The sequence below is a fragment of the Oncorhynchus tshawytscha genome, unplaced genomic scaffold (assembly GCF_018296145.1).
Source record: "Oncorhynchus tshawytscha isolate Ot180627B unplaced genomic scaffold, Otsh_v2.0 Un_contig_4627_pilon_pilon, whole genome shotgun sequence".
NCBI classification, from domain to species: Eukaryota; Metazoa; Chordata; class Actinopteri; order Salmoniformes; family Salmonidae; genus Oncorhynchus; species Oncorhynchus tshawytscha.
Window position 1 is genome coordinate 64,598 of NW_024609630.1, and position 17,903 is coordinate 82,500.

General features: G+C 44.6%; 1 protein-coding gene across 1 annotated transcript in view; it reads right to left on the reverse strand.

The window, feature by feature from the left end:
- LOC121845336 (glutamate receptor-interacting protein 1-like) overlaps window positions 1–17,903 on the reverse strand; it is a 248,869-nt gene that overhangs the window by 51,898 nt on the left and 179,068 nt on the right. The window contains 2 exon segments of the mRNA XM_042316481.1: window positions 7,123–7,203; window positions 12,770–12,915. Of these exon segments, the coding sequence (XP_042172415.1) occupies window positions 7,123–7,203; window positions 12,770–12,915 (227 nt within the window).

A 17,903-nucleotide genomic window follows, 5' to 3' on the forward strand; every position in this document is an offset into this window, starting at 1 on the left:
CTCTCTCTCTCTTCCTCCATCTCTCTCTCTCTCTCTCTCTTCCTCCATCTCTCTCCCTCTCTCTCTCTCTCCTCCATCTCTCTCTCTCTTTTCCTCCATCTCTCTCTCTCTCTCTTCCTCCATCTCTCTCTCTCGCTCTCTTCCTCCATCTCTCTCTCTCTATTTTCCTCCATCTCTCTCTCTCTCTCTTTTCCTCCATCTCTCTCTCTCTTCCTCCATCTCTCTCTCTCTGTCTCTCTCTCTGTCTCTCTCTGTCTCTCTCTCTCTGTCTCTCTCTGTCTCTCTCTCTCTGTCTCTCTCTCTCTCTCTCTCTCTCTCACGGAGTGGTGAAGACTCCTTGGACAGTCAGCTGGCTTCACGCCAGCCTGTGGAGAGACACAGTGAATTGCAGAGACAGACGCTGCACCGGGGACAGAGGGAGTGTTAGTTTGGCATGAAATGAGGAGAGACACAGAGGACACGCCATGAGATGTCTTCTCTTCTGGAGAAACACAGTCCTCCTTTGATATGACAGCATGACGGACTTTCTTACAGAAGTAACAGTCGATCCTCTTTCCTGTCTTTATGATTCCGGCTGCCTTCAGTACCTCTCACAGACACCCAGTAAAATCTCTCTGATTCTCCTGCTAAACTTTTCCTTTCGAGAGGGACAATCACATTGATAAAATCACAGAACTCCATTTTTGGGGTCAAATCCCTTGCAGAGCCCCGAGGAATAGTAATGGGATTTTATTGCTTTTCAAAGAGCTTGGGATTTTAGAAACGAGTGTAGGTTTTAGATAGAGGCTTGGAGAGAACCTGGACAAGCTGCAGGGAAACTATTGGGGAAGTAAGCAGTATATATCATCTGGAGAAATCGTCAGCCTGACTGAGGGTACGCCCAGCGTCGTCCGGGTTTGACCGGGGCAGGCCGTCATTGTAAATAAGAATTTGTTCTTCACTGACTTGCCTAGTTAAATACAGGTTCAATGTCAAAAAAAAAGAGTAAATAATTGAAAAAATGGTGAAGTAATGTCAGTTTGATACCAGCAGAGCCCCTCTATAACAAGGTGTGAAGTAATGTCAGTGTGATACCAGCAGAGCCCCTCTATAACAAGGTGGCTGGAGAAGTAATGTCAGGCTGATACCAGCAGAGCCCCTCTATAACAAGGTGGCTGGAGAAGTACCAGCAGAGCCCCTCTATGTGAAGTAATGGCTGATACCAGCAGAGCCCCTCTATAACAAGGTGGCTGGAGAAGTAATGTCAGGCTGATACCAGCAGAGCCCCTCTATAACAAGGTGGCTGGAGAAGTAATGTCAGGCTGATACCAGCAGAGCCCCTCTATAACAAGGTGGCAAGGTGGCTACCAGCAGAGAAAGTAATGTCAGTCTGATACCAGCAGAGCCCCTCTATAACAAGGTGGCTGGGAAAGTACAATGGGAAAGTAATGTCAGTTTGATACCAGCAGAGCCCCTCTATAACAAGGTGGCTGGGAGTAAGTCAGTTTGATACCAGCAGAGTCAGTAATGTCTGATACCAGCAGAGCCCCTCTATAACAAGGTGGCTGGAAAGTAATGTCAGTTTGATACCAGCAGAGCCCCTCTATAACAAGGTGAAGTAATGTCAGTTTGATACAAGGTGGCTGGAGAAGTAATGTCCAGCAGAGCCCCTCTATAACAAGGTGGCTGGGAAAGTAATGTCAGGCTGATACCAGCAGAGCCCCTCTATAACAAGGTGGCTGGAGAAGTAATGTCAGTCTGATACCAGCAGAGCCCCTCTATAACAAGGTGGCTATAAGGTGAAGTAATGATACCAGCAGAGCCCCTCTATAACAAGGTGGCTGGAGAAGTAATGTCAGTCTGATACCAGCAGAGCCCCTCTATTACAAGGTGGCTGGAGAAGTAATGTCAGTCTGATACCAGCAGAGCCCCTCTATAACAAGGTGAAGTAATGTCAGTCTGATACCAGCAGAGCCCTCTATAACAAGGTGGCTGGGAAAGTAATGTCAGTTTGATACCAGCAGAGCCCCTCTATAACAAGGTGAAGTAATGTCAGTTTGATACCAGCAGAGCCCCTCTATAACAAGGTGAAGTAATGTCAGTCTGATACCAGCAGAGCCCCTCTATAACAAGGTGAAGTAATGTCAGGCTGATACCAGCAGAGCCCCTCTATAACAAGGTGAAGTAATGTCAGTTTGATACCAGCAGAGCCCCTCTATAACAAGGTGAAGTAATGTCAGTCTGATACCAGCAGAGCCCCTCTATAACAAGGTGAAGTAATGTCAGTTTGATACCAGCAGAGCCCCTCTATAACAAGGTGAAGTAATGTCAGTTTGATACCAGCAGACCAGCAGAGCCCCTCTATAACAAGGTGGCTTTGATACCAGCAAGTAATGTCAGGCTGATAACAGTTTGATACCAGCAGAGCCCCTCTATAACAAGGTACCAGCAGAGAAGGTAATGTCAGTTTGATACCAGCAGAGCCCCTCTATAACAAGGTGAAGTAATGTCAGTCAGCAGAGCCCCTCTATAACAAGGTGAAGTAATGTCAGTCTGATACCAGCAGAGCCCCTCTATAACAAGGTGGCTGGGGAAGTAATGTCAGTTTGATACCAGCAGAGCCCCTCTATAACAAGGTGAAGTAATGTCAGTCTGATACCAGCAGAGCCCCTCTATAACAAGGTGGCTGGAGAAGCTGAGTCGGCAACATCCTCCTTCCTCAAAGCTGACAAAACACAAACATCGTTGAATGTGCCGAGTCAGAAGCAAAACAGGAAACTTCATAGGAGATAAGCGGAGCGAGCACTTCAAAAGATAAATAATGACTTTCTAAAACCCCCTTCTACATGTGTCTCCTCTCTCCTGGAATCTAACCTCCTCCCTTCTCTGGTCGCCAAGAAAACAAAACTCCACAAGAGAGAAAAGTTTCAACTTGAACGACTAATTCTTCGACGTTGGAAGACAAATGAACGTGATAAGAATGAGTGTGTTGAAAAGGAGACAAATGTCTGTGTCCCCAAAAAGGAACCCTATGGGCCCTGTACTATATAGTAAAGAGGTTGCCATTTTGGGAGGCAATCCTACATTTGTTGAAAAGGAGAACAGTGATTCATGTTGTTATGACAACGCAGTCGAGCGCTGCTTTGATGGAGCGTCTGGCTAAACGTGCACATCCATCGCCGTGGTGACCGAGGAGAGCGTGGATGTAGGGGAACTCCACAGGCAGGCAGCTTCTTGATTGCAGGTTAGAAAAACAAATGGAGTTTTAAACGCTTTTGTCTCTACTGACCTTCTGAAAAGTCAAACGACTGTAAACAAATTACAAGATGCCGGCTGAGGAGAGGAGACAGAGTAGGTGTGTGTGTATGTGTGTGCTGTTTATGGTGTCCTCTGGGAGGCTGGGCTGAGCTGGTATCTATGACTACAGAGAGTACATTTGACCAAGCCCATCTCTCTCTCTCTGTCTCTCTTCTCTCTCTCTCTCTCTCTCTCTCTCTCTCTCTCTCTCTCTCTCTCTCTCTCTCTCTCTCTCTCTCTCTGTCTCTCTCTCTGTCAATTCAATTCAATTCAATTCAAGGGCTTTATTGGCATGGGAAACATGTGTTAACATTGCCAAAGCAAGTGAGGTAGATAATATATAAAGTGAAATAAACAATAAAAATTAACAGTAGACATCACACATACAGAAGTTTCAAAACAATAAAGACATTACAAATGTCATATTATATATATATACAGTGTTTTAACAATGTACAAATGGTAAAGGACACAAGATAAAATAAATAAGCATAGATATGGGTTGTATTTACAATGGTGCGTGTTCTTCACTGGTTGCCCTTTTCTCGTGGCAACAGGTCACAAATCTTGCTGCTTTGATGGCACACTGTGGAATTTCACCCAGTAGATATGGGAGTTTTTCAAAATTGGATTTGTTTTCGAATTCTTTATGGATCTGTGTAATCTGAGGGAAATATGTCTCTCTAATATGGTCATACATTGGGCAGGAGGTTAGGAAGTGCAGCTCAGTTTCCACCTCATTTTGTGGGCAGTGAGCACATAGCCTGTCTTCTCTTGAGAGCCATGTCTGCCTACGGAGGCCTTTCTCAATAGCAAGGCTATGCTCGCTGAGTCTGTACATAGTCAAAGCTTTCCTTAAGTTTGGGTCAGTCACAGTGGTCAGGTATTCTGCCACTGTGTACTCTCTGTGTAGGGCCAAATTGCATTCTAGTTTGCTCTGTTTTTTTATTAATTCTTTCCAATGTGTCAAGTAGTTATCTTTTTGTTTTCTCATGACTTGGTTGGGTCTAATTGTGCTGCTGTCCTGGGACTCTGTAGGGTGTGTTTGTGAACAGAGCCCCAGGACCAGCTTGCTTAGGGGACTCTTCTCCAGGTTCATCTCTCTGTAGGTGATGGCTTTGTTGTGGAAGGTTTGTGAATCGCTTCTTTTTAGGTGGTTATAGAATTTAACAGCTATTTTCTGGATTTTGATAATTAGTGGGTATTGGCCTAATTCTGCTCTGCCTGCATTATTTGGTGTTCTACGTTGTACACGGAGGATATTTTTGCAGAATTCTGCATGCAGAGACTCAATTTGGTGTTTGTCCCATTTTGTGAAGTCCTGGTTGGTGAGCGGACCCCAGACCTCACAACCATAAAGGGCAATGGGCTCTATGACTGATTCAAGTATTTTTAGCCAGATCCTAATTGGTATGTTGAAATTTATGTTTCTTTAGATGGCATAGAATGCCCTTCTTGCCTTGTCTCTCAGATCGTTCACAGCTTTGTGGAAGTTACCTGTGGTGCTGATGTTTAGGCCAAGGTATGTATAGTTTTTTGTGTGCTCTAGGGCAACAGTGTCTAGATGGAATTTGTATTTGTGGTCCTGGTGACTGGACCTTTTCTGGAACACCATTATTTTGGTCTTACTGAGATTTACTGTCAGAGCCCAGGTCTGGCAGAATCTGTGCATAAGATCTAGGTGCTGCTGTAGGCCCTCCTTGGTTGGTGACAGAAGTACCAGATCATCAGCAAACAGCAGACATTTGACTTCGGATTCTAGTAGAGTGAGGCCGGGTGCTGCAGACTTTTCTAGTGCCCGCGCCAGTTCGTTGATATATATGTTGAAGAGGGTGGGGCTTAAGCTGCATCCCTGTCTAACCCCACGACCCTGTGTGAAGAAATTTGTGTGTTTTTTGCCAATTTTAACCGCACACTTGTTGTTTGTGTACATGGATTTTATGATGTCGTATGTTTTTGTCTCTCTCTCTCTCTCTCTCTCTCTCTGTCTCTCTCTGTCTCTCTCTCTGTCTCTCTCTCTCTCTCTCTGTCTCTCTCTCTGTCTCTCTCTCTCTCTCTCTCTCTGTCTCTCTCTCTGTCTCTCTCTCTCTCTCTCTCTCTCTCTCTCTCTCTCTGTCTCTCTCTCTCTCTCTGTCTCTCTCTCTCTCTCTCTCTCTCTCTCTCTCTCTGTCTCTCTCTGTCTCTCTCTCTCTCTCTCTCTCTCTCTCTCTCTCTCTCTCTCTCTGTCTCTCTCTCTGTGTCTGTGATGCTGAGAGACTCCCAATTAAAACCTCAAAGGAACTAAAACGGCAGAGTTACATAAAACCTGGACTATCTCTCTGACTATAAGAGTAGTGTTGTGTCAGACTATCTCTCTGACTATAAGAGTAGTGTTGTGTCAGACTATCTCTCTGACTATAAGAGTAGTGTTGTGTCAGACTATCTCTCTGACTATAAGAGTAGTGTTGTGTCAGACTATCTCTCTGACTATAAGAGTAGTGTTGTGTCAGACTATCTCTCTGACTATAAGAGTAGTGTTGTGTCAGACTATCTCTCTGACTATAAGAGTAGTGTTGTGTCAGACTATCTCTCTGACTATAAGAGTAGTGTTGTGTCAGACTATCTCTCTAACTATAAGAATCAAATCAAATCAAATTTATTTATAAAGCCCTTCATACATCAGCTGATATCTCAAAGTGCTGTACAGAAACCCAGCCTAAAACACCAAACAGCAAGCAATGCAGGTGTAGAAGCACGGTGGCTAGGAAAAACTCCCTAGAAAGGCCAAAACCTAGGAAGAAACCTAGAGAGGAACCAGGCTATGTGGGGTGGCCAGTCCTCTTCTAAGAGTAGTGTTATGTCAGACCTGCACTCTTTTTCCATCTCCTCCTCTCCTCCTGTTTATCTCTCCTCTCAGTCTGTTTCTCTCCTCCTCTCAGTCTGTTTATCTCTTCTCTCAGTCTGTTTCTCTCCTCCTCTCAGTCTGTTTATCTCTCCTCCTCTTCTCTCAGTCTGTTTCTCTCCTCCTCTCAGTCTGTTTATCTCTTCTCTCAGTCTGTTTCTCTCCTCCTCTCAGTCTGTTTATCTCTTCTCTCAGTCCGTTTCTCTCCTCCTCTCAGTCTGTTTATCTCTCCTCCTCTTCTCTCAGTCTGTTTATCTCTCCTCCTCTCTGTCTGTTTATCTCTCCTCCTCTTCTCTCAGTCTGTTTATCTCTCCTCCTCCTCTCTGTCTGTTTATCTCTCCTCCTCTTCTCTCAGTCTGTTTATCTCTCCTCCTCTCTCAGTCTGTTTATCTCTCCTTCTCTCTCTCCCCCTCACTCTGGCTCACCTACTTTCCACATATTTGAATAGGATCCAAGAATATCTTAATCCTACATTCTTTATAAACCATTGACTCCCCACTCTACTGAAGTAGACGTGGATCAGGTGCTAAATCCTAATATCTAAGTCTCAGATTTGAGTGTTTCATAGCTTCCAAGTTTCCGAGCCGACAAATTCACACATCTCTGATCTTTACTGTGTTAGTTATCCACCACCCGGCGAGGTCTGTCTGTCTGTCTGTCAATGTCTGTGTCTGTCTGTCTGTCTGTCTGTCTGTCTGTCTGTGTCTGTCTGTCTGTCTGTCTGTCTGTCTGTCTGTCTGTCTGTCTGTCTGTCTGTCTGTCTGTCTGTCTGTCTGTCTGTCTGTCTGTCTGTCTGTCTGTCTGTCTGTCTGTCTGTCTGTCTGTGTGTGTGTCTGTGTGTGTGTGTGTGTGTGTGTGTGTGTGTGTGTGTGTGTGTGTGTGTGTGTGTGTGTGTGTGTGTGTGTATGTATAGAGTACAGTAGTGATTGGGAGATAATGTGAAAAGGTAGACTAGAGAGACTCACAGCTGATAGTGATCCCCAGTTCCACCCCAGGCTTCTTTGGTAGCTTCACATGGAAGGTGCCACTGCTAGGGATGACTGACTCTGTAGGGGGGGACAGGGAGAGAGAGAGAGAGACAGAGAGAGAAGAGAGAAAGAGAGAGAGAGAGAGAGAGACACAGAGAGAGAGAGAGAGAGAGAGAGAGAGAGAGAGAGAGAGAGACAGAGAGAGAGACAGAGAGAGAGAGAGAGAGACAGAGAGAGAGAGAGAGAGAGAGAGACAGAGAGAGAGAGAGAGAGAGAGAGAGAGAGAGACAGAGAGAGAGAGAGAGAGAGAGAGAGAGAGAGAGAGACAGAGAGAGAGAGAGAGAGAGAGAGAGAGAGAGAGAGAGAGAGAGAGACAGAGAGAGAGAGAGAGAGACAGAGAGAGAGAGAGACAGAGACAGAGAGAGAGAGAGACACAGAGAGAGAGAGAGAGAGAGAGAGAGAGACACAGAGAGAGAGAGAGAGAGAGAGAGAGAGAGAGAGAGAGAGAGACACAGAGAGAGAGAGAGAGAGAGAGAGAGAGATGTTAGAACACACTTCACCAGATGCACAGACACACAGAGACCAAATCCTTAAGAAAAAAAGTTCTCAGACAAAATCCATAAGACCACATGCCCTCGAAAGACAGAGCAACAAAGAGAACAAAATGTACTTTTACTGTGTCCTGTTCTTCACCAGCTACCAGTAACACAGACTCACTAACAGAGACCAGGACACACAGTGACCTCAGTAACACAGACTCACTAACAGAGACCAGGACACACAGTGACCTCAGTCACACAGACCAAGTGAATCTGGAGCTGCAGAAAGAGATTGTGTAGCTATTAGACATTAAGGCTGATTCTGTTACAATCATCTCTACATAATTCATGAACACTCGTCTCTTCCTGGGAGCAGAAGGACATAAACTCCCTCCCTCCCTCTCTGTCTCTCCCTCTCTCTGTCTCTCCTCCCTCCCTCTCTCTCTCTCTCTCTGTCTCTCTCTCTCTGTATCTCTCTCCCTCTCTTGCTCTGTCTCTCTCTCTCTGTATCTCCCTCCCTCCCTGTCCCTCCCTCTCCTGTCTCTCTCTCTCTCTGTATCTCTCTCCCTCTCTTGCTCTGTCTCTCTCTCTCTGTATCTCCCTCCCCTCTCTCTCTCTCTCTCTCTCTGTGTCTCGCTCTCTGTCTCCCCTCTCTCTCTCTCCCTGCTCTAGAAATGTTGAATTAAATGACTAGCTCTCTCTGTCTCCCTCTCTGTATCTCTCTCTCTGTCAAGCCTCTCTCTGTCCCTCCCTCAAACTCCCCTCTCTCTGTCTCCCTCTCTGTCTCCCTCTCTGTCTCTCTCTCTCTCTGTCTCTCTGGTTCTCCCTCTGTCTCCCTCTCTCTGTCCCTCCCTCCCTCTCCTCTCTCTGTCTCCCTCTCTGTCTCCCTCTCTGTCTCTCTCTCTGTCTCTCTCTCTCTCCCTCTGTCTCCCTCCCTCTCTCCCTGCATCTAGAAATGTTGAATTAAATGACTAGCCATTTCCGAGGCTCTAAACAGCTATGTCTGCTAATGACTAGACCTGCAACAAGCCTCTTCTAGCTATCAGCCAGTAGAGACCCCAAACAAACCATTAGATGCAGAAGGATCCCTGCTCTGCAGCTCTTCAGTATAATGGTTTCTAATGGGGGGACATTTTGGACCAGAAATCAAAAGGTACATTGGTTCTGATAACCAGAATAAAGAACATTTAAAGCCTGTCCCCGTAGCAACGGCCCGATGTCAAAGTCATTATGGTCTGTCTCGGGGAGTAAGGGTGTTTTGGTTCAGAGTGAACCATAAGCACATCACAGATAAACCCAGCGTGGAAGATGCTGTGAGGACATCATGGTCTGTCTGAGATGTGGTGATGAAACCCCTTGTTGGAACGGCCCCACCAGCAGGCTTCACTACGGACGGGGAGGGTGTCTGAGATGTGGTGATGAAACCCCTTGTTGGAACGGCCCCAGCAGCAGGCTTCACTACGGACGGGGAGGGTGTCTGAGATGTGATGATGAAACCCCTTGTTGGAACGGCCCCACCAGCAGGCTTCACTACGGACGGGGAGGGTGTCTGAGATGTGGTGATGAAACCCCTTGTTGGAACGGCCCCACCAGCAGGCTTCACTACGGACGGGGAGGGTGTCTGAGATGTGTGATGAAACCCCTTGTTGGAACGGCCCCACCAGCAGGCTTCACTACGGACGGGGAGGGTGTCTGAGATGTGGTGATGAAACCCCTTGTTGGAACGGCCCCACCAGCAGGCTTCACTACGGACGGGGAGGGTGTCTGAGATGTGGTGATGAAACCCCTTGTTGGAACGGCCCCACCAGCAGGCTTCACTACGGACGGGGAGGGTGTCTGAGATGTGGTGATGAAACCCCTTGTTGGAACGGCCCCACCAGCAGGCTTCACTACGGACGGGGAGGGTGTCTGAGATGTGGTGATGAAACCCCTTGTTGGAACGGCCCCACCAGCAGGCTTCACTACGGACGGGGAGGGTGTTCATGCATGACTGTGTTTCAATACCACATCAGTCAAATTAACCCGCTGAGCTAAAGGCTTTGCTATTGATGATAATGTACGTCTTCAACTCTCATTCAAGGTTACTTATAAAGCTAACAAGGTTCAATAAGCCACTTTCACTAAACATCCAGTCTAGTCCAGTACAGTAGAGTCAAGTAGAGTACAGTAGAGTCCTGTAGAGAACAGTAGAGTACAGTAGAGTCCTGTAGAGAACAGTAGAGTACAGTAGAGTACAGTAGAGTACAGTAGAGTCCTGTAGAGAACAGTAGAGAACAGTAGAGTAGAGTAGAGAACAGTACAGTAGAGTACAGTAGAGTAGAGTACAGTAGAGTCAAGTAGAGAACAGTACAGTAGAGTACAGTAGAGTACAGTAGAGTAGAGTACAGTAGAGTCCTGTAGAGAACAGTAGAGTAGAGTACAGTAGAGTACAGTAGAGTAGTGCAGAGCACAATATAGCCATGTAGAGTACAGTTGAGTCCTGTAGAGTACAGTAGAGTACAGTAGAGTAGAGTAGAGAACAGTACAGTAGAGTACAGTAGAGTAGAGTACAGTAGAGTCAAGTAGAGAACAGTACAGTAGAGTACAGTAGAGTACAGTAGAGTAGAGTACAGTAGAGTCCTAGAGTACAGTAGTCCTGTGTAGAGAACAGTAGAGTAGAGTACAGTAGAGTACAGTAGAGTAGAGTACAGTAGAGTACAGTAGAGTAGAGTACAGTAAAGTAGAGTACAGTAGAGTACAGTAGAGTAGAGTACAGTAGAGTACAGTAGAGTCCAGAGAACAGTAGAGTAGAGTACAGTAGAGAACAGTAGAGTACAGAGCACAATATAGTCATGTAGAGTACAGTTGAGTCCTGTAGAGTACAGTAGAGTACAGTAGAGTAGAGTACAGTAGAGTACTAGTAGAGTACAGTAGAGTCCTGTAGAGTACAGTAGAGTAGAGTAGAGAACAGTACAGTAGAGTACAGTAGAGTAGAGTACAGTAGAGTCCAGTAGAGAACAGTACAGTAGAGTACAGTAGAGTACAGTAGAGTAGAGTACAGTAGAGTCCTGTAGAGAACAGTAGAGTAGAGTACAGTAGAGTACAGTAGAGTAGAGTACAGTCGAGTAGAGTACAGTAGAGTAGAGTACAGTAAAGTAGAGTACAGTAGAGTACAGTAGAGTAGAGTACAGTAGAGTACAGTAGAGTCCTGTAGAGAACAGTAGAGTAGAGTACAGTAGAGAACAGTAGAGTAGTGCAGAGCACAATATAGCCATGTAGAGTACAGTTGAGTCCTGTAGAGTACAGTAGAGTACAGTAGAGTAGAGTACAGTAGAGTACAGTAGAGTAGAGTAGAGTACAGTAAAGTAGAGTACAGTAGAGTACAGTAGAGTAGAGTACAGTAGAGTAGAGTACAGTAGAGTAGAGTACAGTAAAGTAGAGTACAGTAGAGTACAGTAGAGTAGAGTACAGTAGAGTACAGTAGTGCAGAGCACAATATAGTCATGTAGAGTACAGTTGAGTCCTGTAGAGTACATTAGAGTACAGTAGAGTCAAGTAGAGAACAGTAGAGTAGAGTACAGTAGAGCACAATAGAGTACAGTAGAGTCCTGCAGAGTCAAGTAGAGCACAGTAGAGTACAGTAGAGTACAGCCCAGTAGAGTACAGTAGAGTCCTGTAGAGTACAGTAGAGCCCAGTAGAGTACAGTAGAGTACAATAGAGCCCAGTAGAGTACAGTAGAGTGCAGTAGAGTACAGTAGAGCCCAGTAGAGTACAGTAGAGCCCTGTAAGAGTCCAGTAGAGTCCTGTAGAGCCCAGTAGAGTACAGTAGCGCCCAGTAGAGTACAGTAGCGCCCAGTAGAGTACAGTAGAGTCCAGTAGAGTCCTGTAGAGTACAGTAGAGCCCAGTAGAGTACAGTAGAGCCCAGTAGAGTACAGTAGAGTCCAGTAGAGTACAGTAGAGCCCAGTAGAGCCCAGTAGAGTACAGTAGAGCCCAGTAGAGTACAGTAGAGCCCAGTAGAGTACAGTAGAGTCCTGTAGAGTACAGTAGAGCCCAGTAGAGCCCAGTAGAGTACAGTAGAGCCCAGTAGAGTACAGTAGAGCCCAGTAGACTACAGTAGAGCCCAGTAGAGTACAGTAGAGCCCTGTAAGAGTCCAGTAGAGCCCAGTAGAGCCCAGTAGAGTCCAGTAAGAGCCCAGTAGAGTACAGTAGAGCCCAGTAGAGTACAGTAGAGCCCAGTAGAGTCCAGTAAAGTACAGTAGAGCCCAGTAGAGTACAGTAGAGCCCTGTAAGAGTCCAGTAGAGTACAGTAGAGCCCAGTAGAGTACAGTAGAGCCCAGTAGAGTACAGTAGAGCCCAGTAGAGTACAGTAGAGCCCAGTAGAGCCCAGTAGAGTCCAGTAGAGTCCAGTAGAGTACAGTAGAGCCCAGTAGAGCCCAGTAGAGCCCAGTAGAGTACAGTAGAGCCCTGTAAGAGTCCAGAGTACAGTAGAGTCCAGTAGAGTACAGTAGAGTCCTGTAGAGTCCAGTAGAGCCCAGTAGAGTACAGTAGAGTCCTGTAAGAGTACAGTAGAGCCCAGTAGAGCCCAGTAGAGTACAGTAGAGCCCTGTAAGAGTCCAGTAAAGTACAGTAGAGCCCAGTAGAGTACAGTAGAGCCCTGTAAGAGTCCAGTAGAGTACAGTAGAGCCCAGTAGAGTACAGTAGAGCCCAGTAGAGTACAGTAGAGCCCAGTAGAGTACAGTAGAGCCCAGTAGAGCCCAGTAGAGTCCAGTAGAGTCCAGTAGAGTACAGTAGAGTACAGTAGAGCCCAGTAGAGCCCAGTAGAGTACAGTAGAGCCCTGTAAGAGTCCAGTCGAGTACAGTAGAGTCCAGTAGAGTACAGTAGAGTCCTGTAGAGTACAGTAGAGCCCAGTAGAGTACAGTAGAGTCCTGTAGAGTACAGTAGAGCCCTGTAAGAGTCCAGTAGAGTACAGTAGAGCCCAGTAGAGTACAGTAGAGTCCAGTAGAGTACAGTAGAGTACAGTAGAGTCCTGTAGAGCCCAGTAGAGTACAGTAGAGCCCAGTAGAGTACAGTAGAGTCCTGTAGAGTACAGTAGAGCCCAGTAGAGTACAGTAGAGTCCAGTACCTGCCACATCAAACTCTATCTCCAGCGAGACCTTGCTGGTGATGCTGGAGTCTCTCAGTAGCTGATTGGTCTCTTCCAAGGTGCTGTCCTCTGTAGGGATCCCGTTTATAGACAGGATACGGTCACCTATCTGCAAAATCCCACACCTGCAAAGTACACACACATACATGACATCACAGTCTTACCATGCTGTAACGAAAGCTAATGCATCACCCTTTGGTTGTGAGGTAATAAAGGAATTAGAATCAAAAGTGTTTTGATATCGCCTCAATTAAACCACCGCCACTTTTAACGACATATTGTCTACTTTCTCTGATAATTCCTTGCTGCAGCTTCTCACATGAATCCCTCATTACACCGGCTGCCTTCATCTGGGGGTCGGCGGGAGGATATTCAAGCCCTTCCATGTAGGTGCTGCAGGTTTCAAGCATCTCGTTGGGATATGACTTGCATTTTACATTGACATTAAATATTAATATATAATAATTAATAAATATTAATATATAATAATTAATCAATATTAATATATAATACCTAATAAATATGCATATATAATTTATAAATATTAATATATAATAATTAATAAATATTCATATATAATAATACTTAATAAATATTAATATGTAATAATAATAATAATACTTCATACATATTCATATGTAATAATAATTCATAAATATTCATATATAACAATGAATAAATATTGATTATATATATATATATGTATATTCATATATAATAATTAATAAATATTCATATATAATAATTAATAAATATTCATATATATATATATATATATTACATATTCATATATAATAATTAATACATATTCATATATATATATATATATAATACATATTCATATATAATAATTAATAAATATTCATATATAATAATTAATAAATATTCATATATAATAATTAATATATATTCATATATAATAATTAATATATATTCATATACTGACCCTCCTAACGAAGTTGACTTGTCCCACTATGACCCAGGAAACCGTGCAGTTTATTAGGCTACAGATTAAATAATGATTTGTTGTGTGGTCATCCCACTATGACCCAGGAAACCGTAGAGTTTATTAGGCTACAGATTAAATAATGATTTGTTGTGTGGTCGTCCCACTACGACTCAGGAAACCGTGCAGTTTATTAGGCTACAGATTAAATAATGATTTGTTGTGTGGTCGTCCCACTATGACCCAGGAAACCGTGCAGTTTATTAGGCTACAGATTAAATAATGATTTGTTGTGTGGTCGTGACCCAGGAAACCCACTACGTCCCACTCAGGAAACCGTGCAGTTTATTAGGCTACAGATTAAATAATGATTTGTTGTGTGGTCGTCCCACTATGACCCAGGAAACCGTGCAGTTTATTAGGCTACAGATTAAATAATGATTTGTTGTGTGGTCGTCCCACTACGACTCAGGAAACCGTGCAGTTTATTAGGCTACAGATTAAATAATGATTTGTTGTGTGGTCGTCCCACTATGACCCAGGAAACCGTGCAGTTTATTAGGCTACAGATTAAATAATGATTTGTTGTGTGGTCGTCCCACTATGACTCAGGAAACCGTGCAGTTTATTAGGCTACAGATTAAATAATGATTTGTTGTGTGGTCGTCCCATTGTGGTGATGACCCAGGAAACCGTGCAGTTTATTAGGCTACAGATTAAATAATGATTTGTTGTGTGGTCGTCCCACTACGACTCAGGAAACCGTGCAGTTTATTAGGCTACAGATTAAATAATGATTTGTTGTGTGGTCGTCCCACTACGACTCAGGAAACCGTGCAGTTTATTAGGTTACATATTTAAATAAGTGATGATTAACTTCCCAGGGGGGTGAAAGTGCAGTGATGAGCTCCTTTCCAATGAATATCCAGGGTCTCATTGTGGTGACATGATGATCGGTGCTTGGCGGCCATTTTGATAAATGAAAACAATGTCATCCATAATAATCTCATCTTGTAGGCTAGTCTGCCTGCACTGTGTCTGTCTGCCTGCACTGTGTCTGCCTGCCTGCACTGTGTCTGTCTGCCTGCACTGTGTCTGCCTGCCTGCACTGTGTCTGCCTGCCTGCACTGTGTCTGCCTACCTGCACTGTGTCTGTCCTGCCTGCACTGTGTCTGCCTGCCTGCACTGTGTCTGCCTGCCTGCACTGTGTCTGCCTGCCTGCACTGTGTCTGCCTGCCTGCACTGTGTTCTGCCTGCCTGCACTGTGTCTTCTGCCTGCCTGCACTGTGTCTGTCTGCCTGCACTGTGTCTGCCTGCCTGCACTGTGTCTGCCTGCCTGCACTGTTTCTGCCTGCCTGCACTGTTTCTGTCTGCCTGCACTGTGCACTGCACTTTCTGCCTGCCTGCACTGTTTCTGCCTGCCTGCACTGTGTCTGCCTACCTGTGAGTCTGCCTACCTGCACTGTGTCTGCCTACCTGCACTGAATGCACTGTGTATGCCTACCTGCACTGTGTCTGCCTACCTGCACAGTGTCTGCCTACCTGCACTGAATCTGCCTTCCTGCACTGTGTCTGCCTACCTGCACTGTGTCTGCCTACCTGCACTGTGTCTGCCTACCTGCACTGAATATGCCTACCTGCACTGTGTCTGCTTACCTGCACAGTGTTCCTGCACTGTGTCTGCCTACCTGCACTGAGTCTGCAAGCTGTTGGCCAGAGCGCAGGTACCAAGACCAGAGTGGGCACATCTGCTATATAATGCAACACTTTATGTGACGAAACCATTGGTAGAGTTGAAGATGCGATGGAAACCAATTTAACTTTTTACTCGGTACATGGGGAATTTAAACCACAACAGTCATTTTTATCGTGTACTACGTCATCACAGCCTTTAAACCTCAACAGTCATTTTTATCGTGTACTATGTCATCACAGCCTTTAAACCACAAGTCATTTTTATTGTGTACTACGTCATCACAGCCTTTAAACCACAACAGTCATTTTTATCGTGTACTACGTCATCACAGCCTTTAAACCACAACAGTCATTTTTATCGTGTACTACGTCATCACAGCCTTTAAACCACAACAGTCATTTTTTTTATCGTCATCACAGCCTTTGTACATTTTTACGTCATCACAGCCTTTAAACCACAACAGTCATTTTTATCGTGTACTACGTCATCACAGCCTTTAAACCACAACAGTCATTTTTATCGTGTACTACGTCATCACAGCCTTTAAACCTCAACAGTCATTTTTATCGTGTACTACGTCATCACAGCCTTTAAACCGCAACAGTCATTTTTATCGTGTACTACCTCATCACAGCCTTTAAACCACAACAGTCATTTTTATCGTGTACTACCTCATCACAGCCTTTAAACCACAACAGTCATTTTTATCGTGTACTACGTCATCACAGCCTTTAAACCACAACAGTCATTTTTATCGTGTACTACGTCATCACAGCCTTTAAACAACAACAGTCATTTTTATCGTGTACTATGTCATCACAGCCTTTAAACCACAACAGTCATTTTTATCGTGTACTATGTCATCACAGCCTTTAAACCACAACAGTCATTTTTATCGTGTACTATGTCATCACAGCCTTTAAACCACAACAGTCATTTTTATCGTGTACTACGTCATCACAGCCTTTAAACAACAACAGTCATTTTTATCGTGTACTACGTCATCACAGCCTTTAAACCTCAAGTCATTTTTATCGTGTACTACCTCATCACAGCCTTTCATTCCCAGCAAGTACATTTGATGGAAACATCTCTGATGGGGGAAAATAGCATATTGTTTTCATGCAGAATTATTCTATATTCGCATGAAAATCTGCCGTCAATTGGATGGAAACCTAGCTAGTGAGACAGTCAAATCTCAAGTTTTGGCCATCGCTTCAGTGATCTACTAACACAAACTGTGGTTATATCTTGACGACAAAGCTCAGACGAACCAGTCAGTATTACTCTAGAGACATGTCTCTATACGTGTGTCAGTTTCAGCCTAAACAAACTGAAGAGATAGGCAGCCAATCAACTGGGGCTACTTTTTCATCTGCATTCTTTGATGAACAAACAAAAAAAAAGTCAGATCTCAGAAGAACCCATCAAGTGGATAAGAAATTAGCCTGTTAATAACTGGGCTGCAGGTCTGGAATCAGATTAAGATAGGAGAGCTGTTAATAACTGGGCTGCAGGTCTGGAATCAGATTACGATAGGAGAGCTGTTAATAACTGGGCTGCAGGTCTAATCAGATTACGATAGGAGAGCTGTTAATAACTGGGCTGCAGGTCTGGAATCAGATTACGATAGGAGAGCTGTTAATAACTGGGCTGCAGGTCTAGAATCAGATTAAGATAGGAGAGCTGTTAATAACTGGGCTGCAGGTCTGGAATCAGATTACGATAGGAGAGCTGTTAATAACTGGGCTGCAGGTCTAGAATCAGATTACGATAGGAGAGCTGTTAATAACTGGGCTGCAGGTCTAGAATCAGATTAAGATAGGAGAGCTGTTAATAACTGGGCTGCAGGTCTGGAATCAGATTACGATAGGAGAGCTGTTAATAACTGGGCTGCAGGTCTAGAATCAGATTACGATAGGAGAGCTGTTAATAACTGGGCTGCAGGTCTAGAATCAGATTACGATAGGAGAGCTGTTAATAACTGGGCTGCAGGTCTAGAATCAGATTAAGATAGGAGAGCTGTTAATAACTGGGCTGCAGGTCTGGAATCAGAGATAGGAGAGCTGTTAATAACTGGGCTGCAGGAGAATCAGCGATAGGAGAGCTGTTAATAACTGGGCTGCAGGTCTGGAATCAGATTACGATAGGAGAGCTGTTAATAACTGGGCTGCAGGTCTGGAATCAGATTAAGATAGGAGAGCTGTTAATAACTGGGCTGCAGGTCTGGAATCAGATTACGATAGGAGAGCTGTTAATAACTGCAGGGGCTGCAGGTCTGGAATCAGATTACGATAGGAGAGCTGTTAATAACTGGGCTGCAGGTCTGGAATCAAATTAAGATAGGAGAGCTGTTAATAACTGGGCTGCAGGTCTAGAATCAGATTACGATAGGAGAGCTGTTAATAACTGGGCTGCAGGTCTAGAATCAGATTACGATAGGAGAGCTGTTAATAACTGGGCTGCAGGTC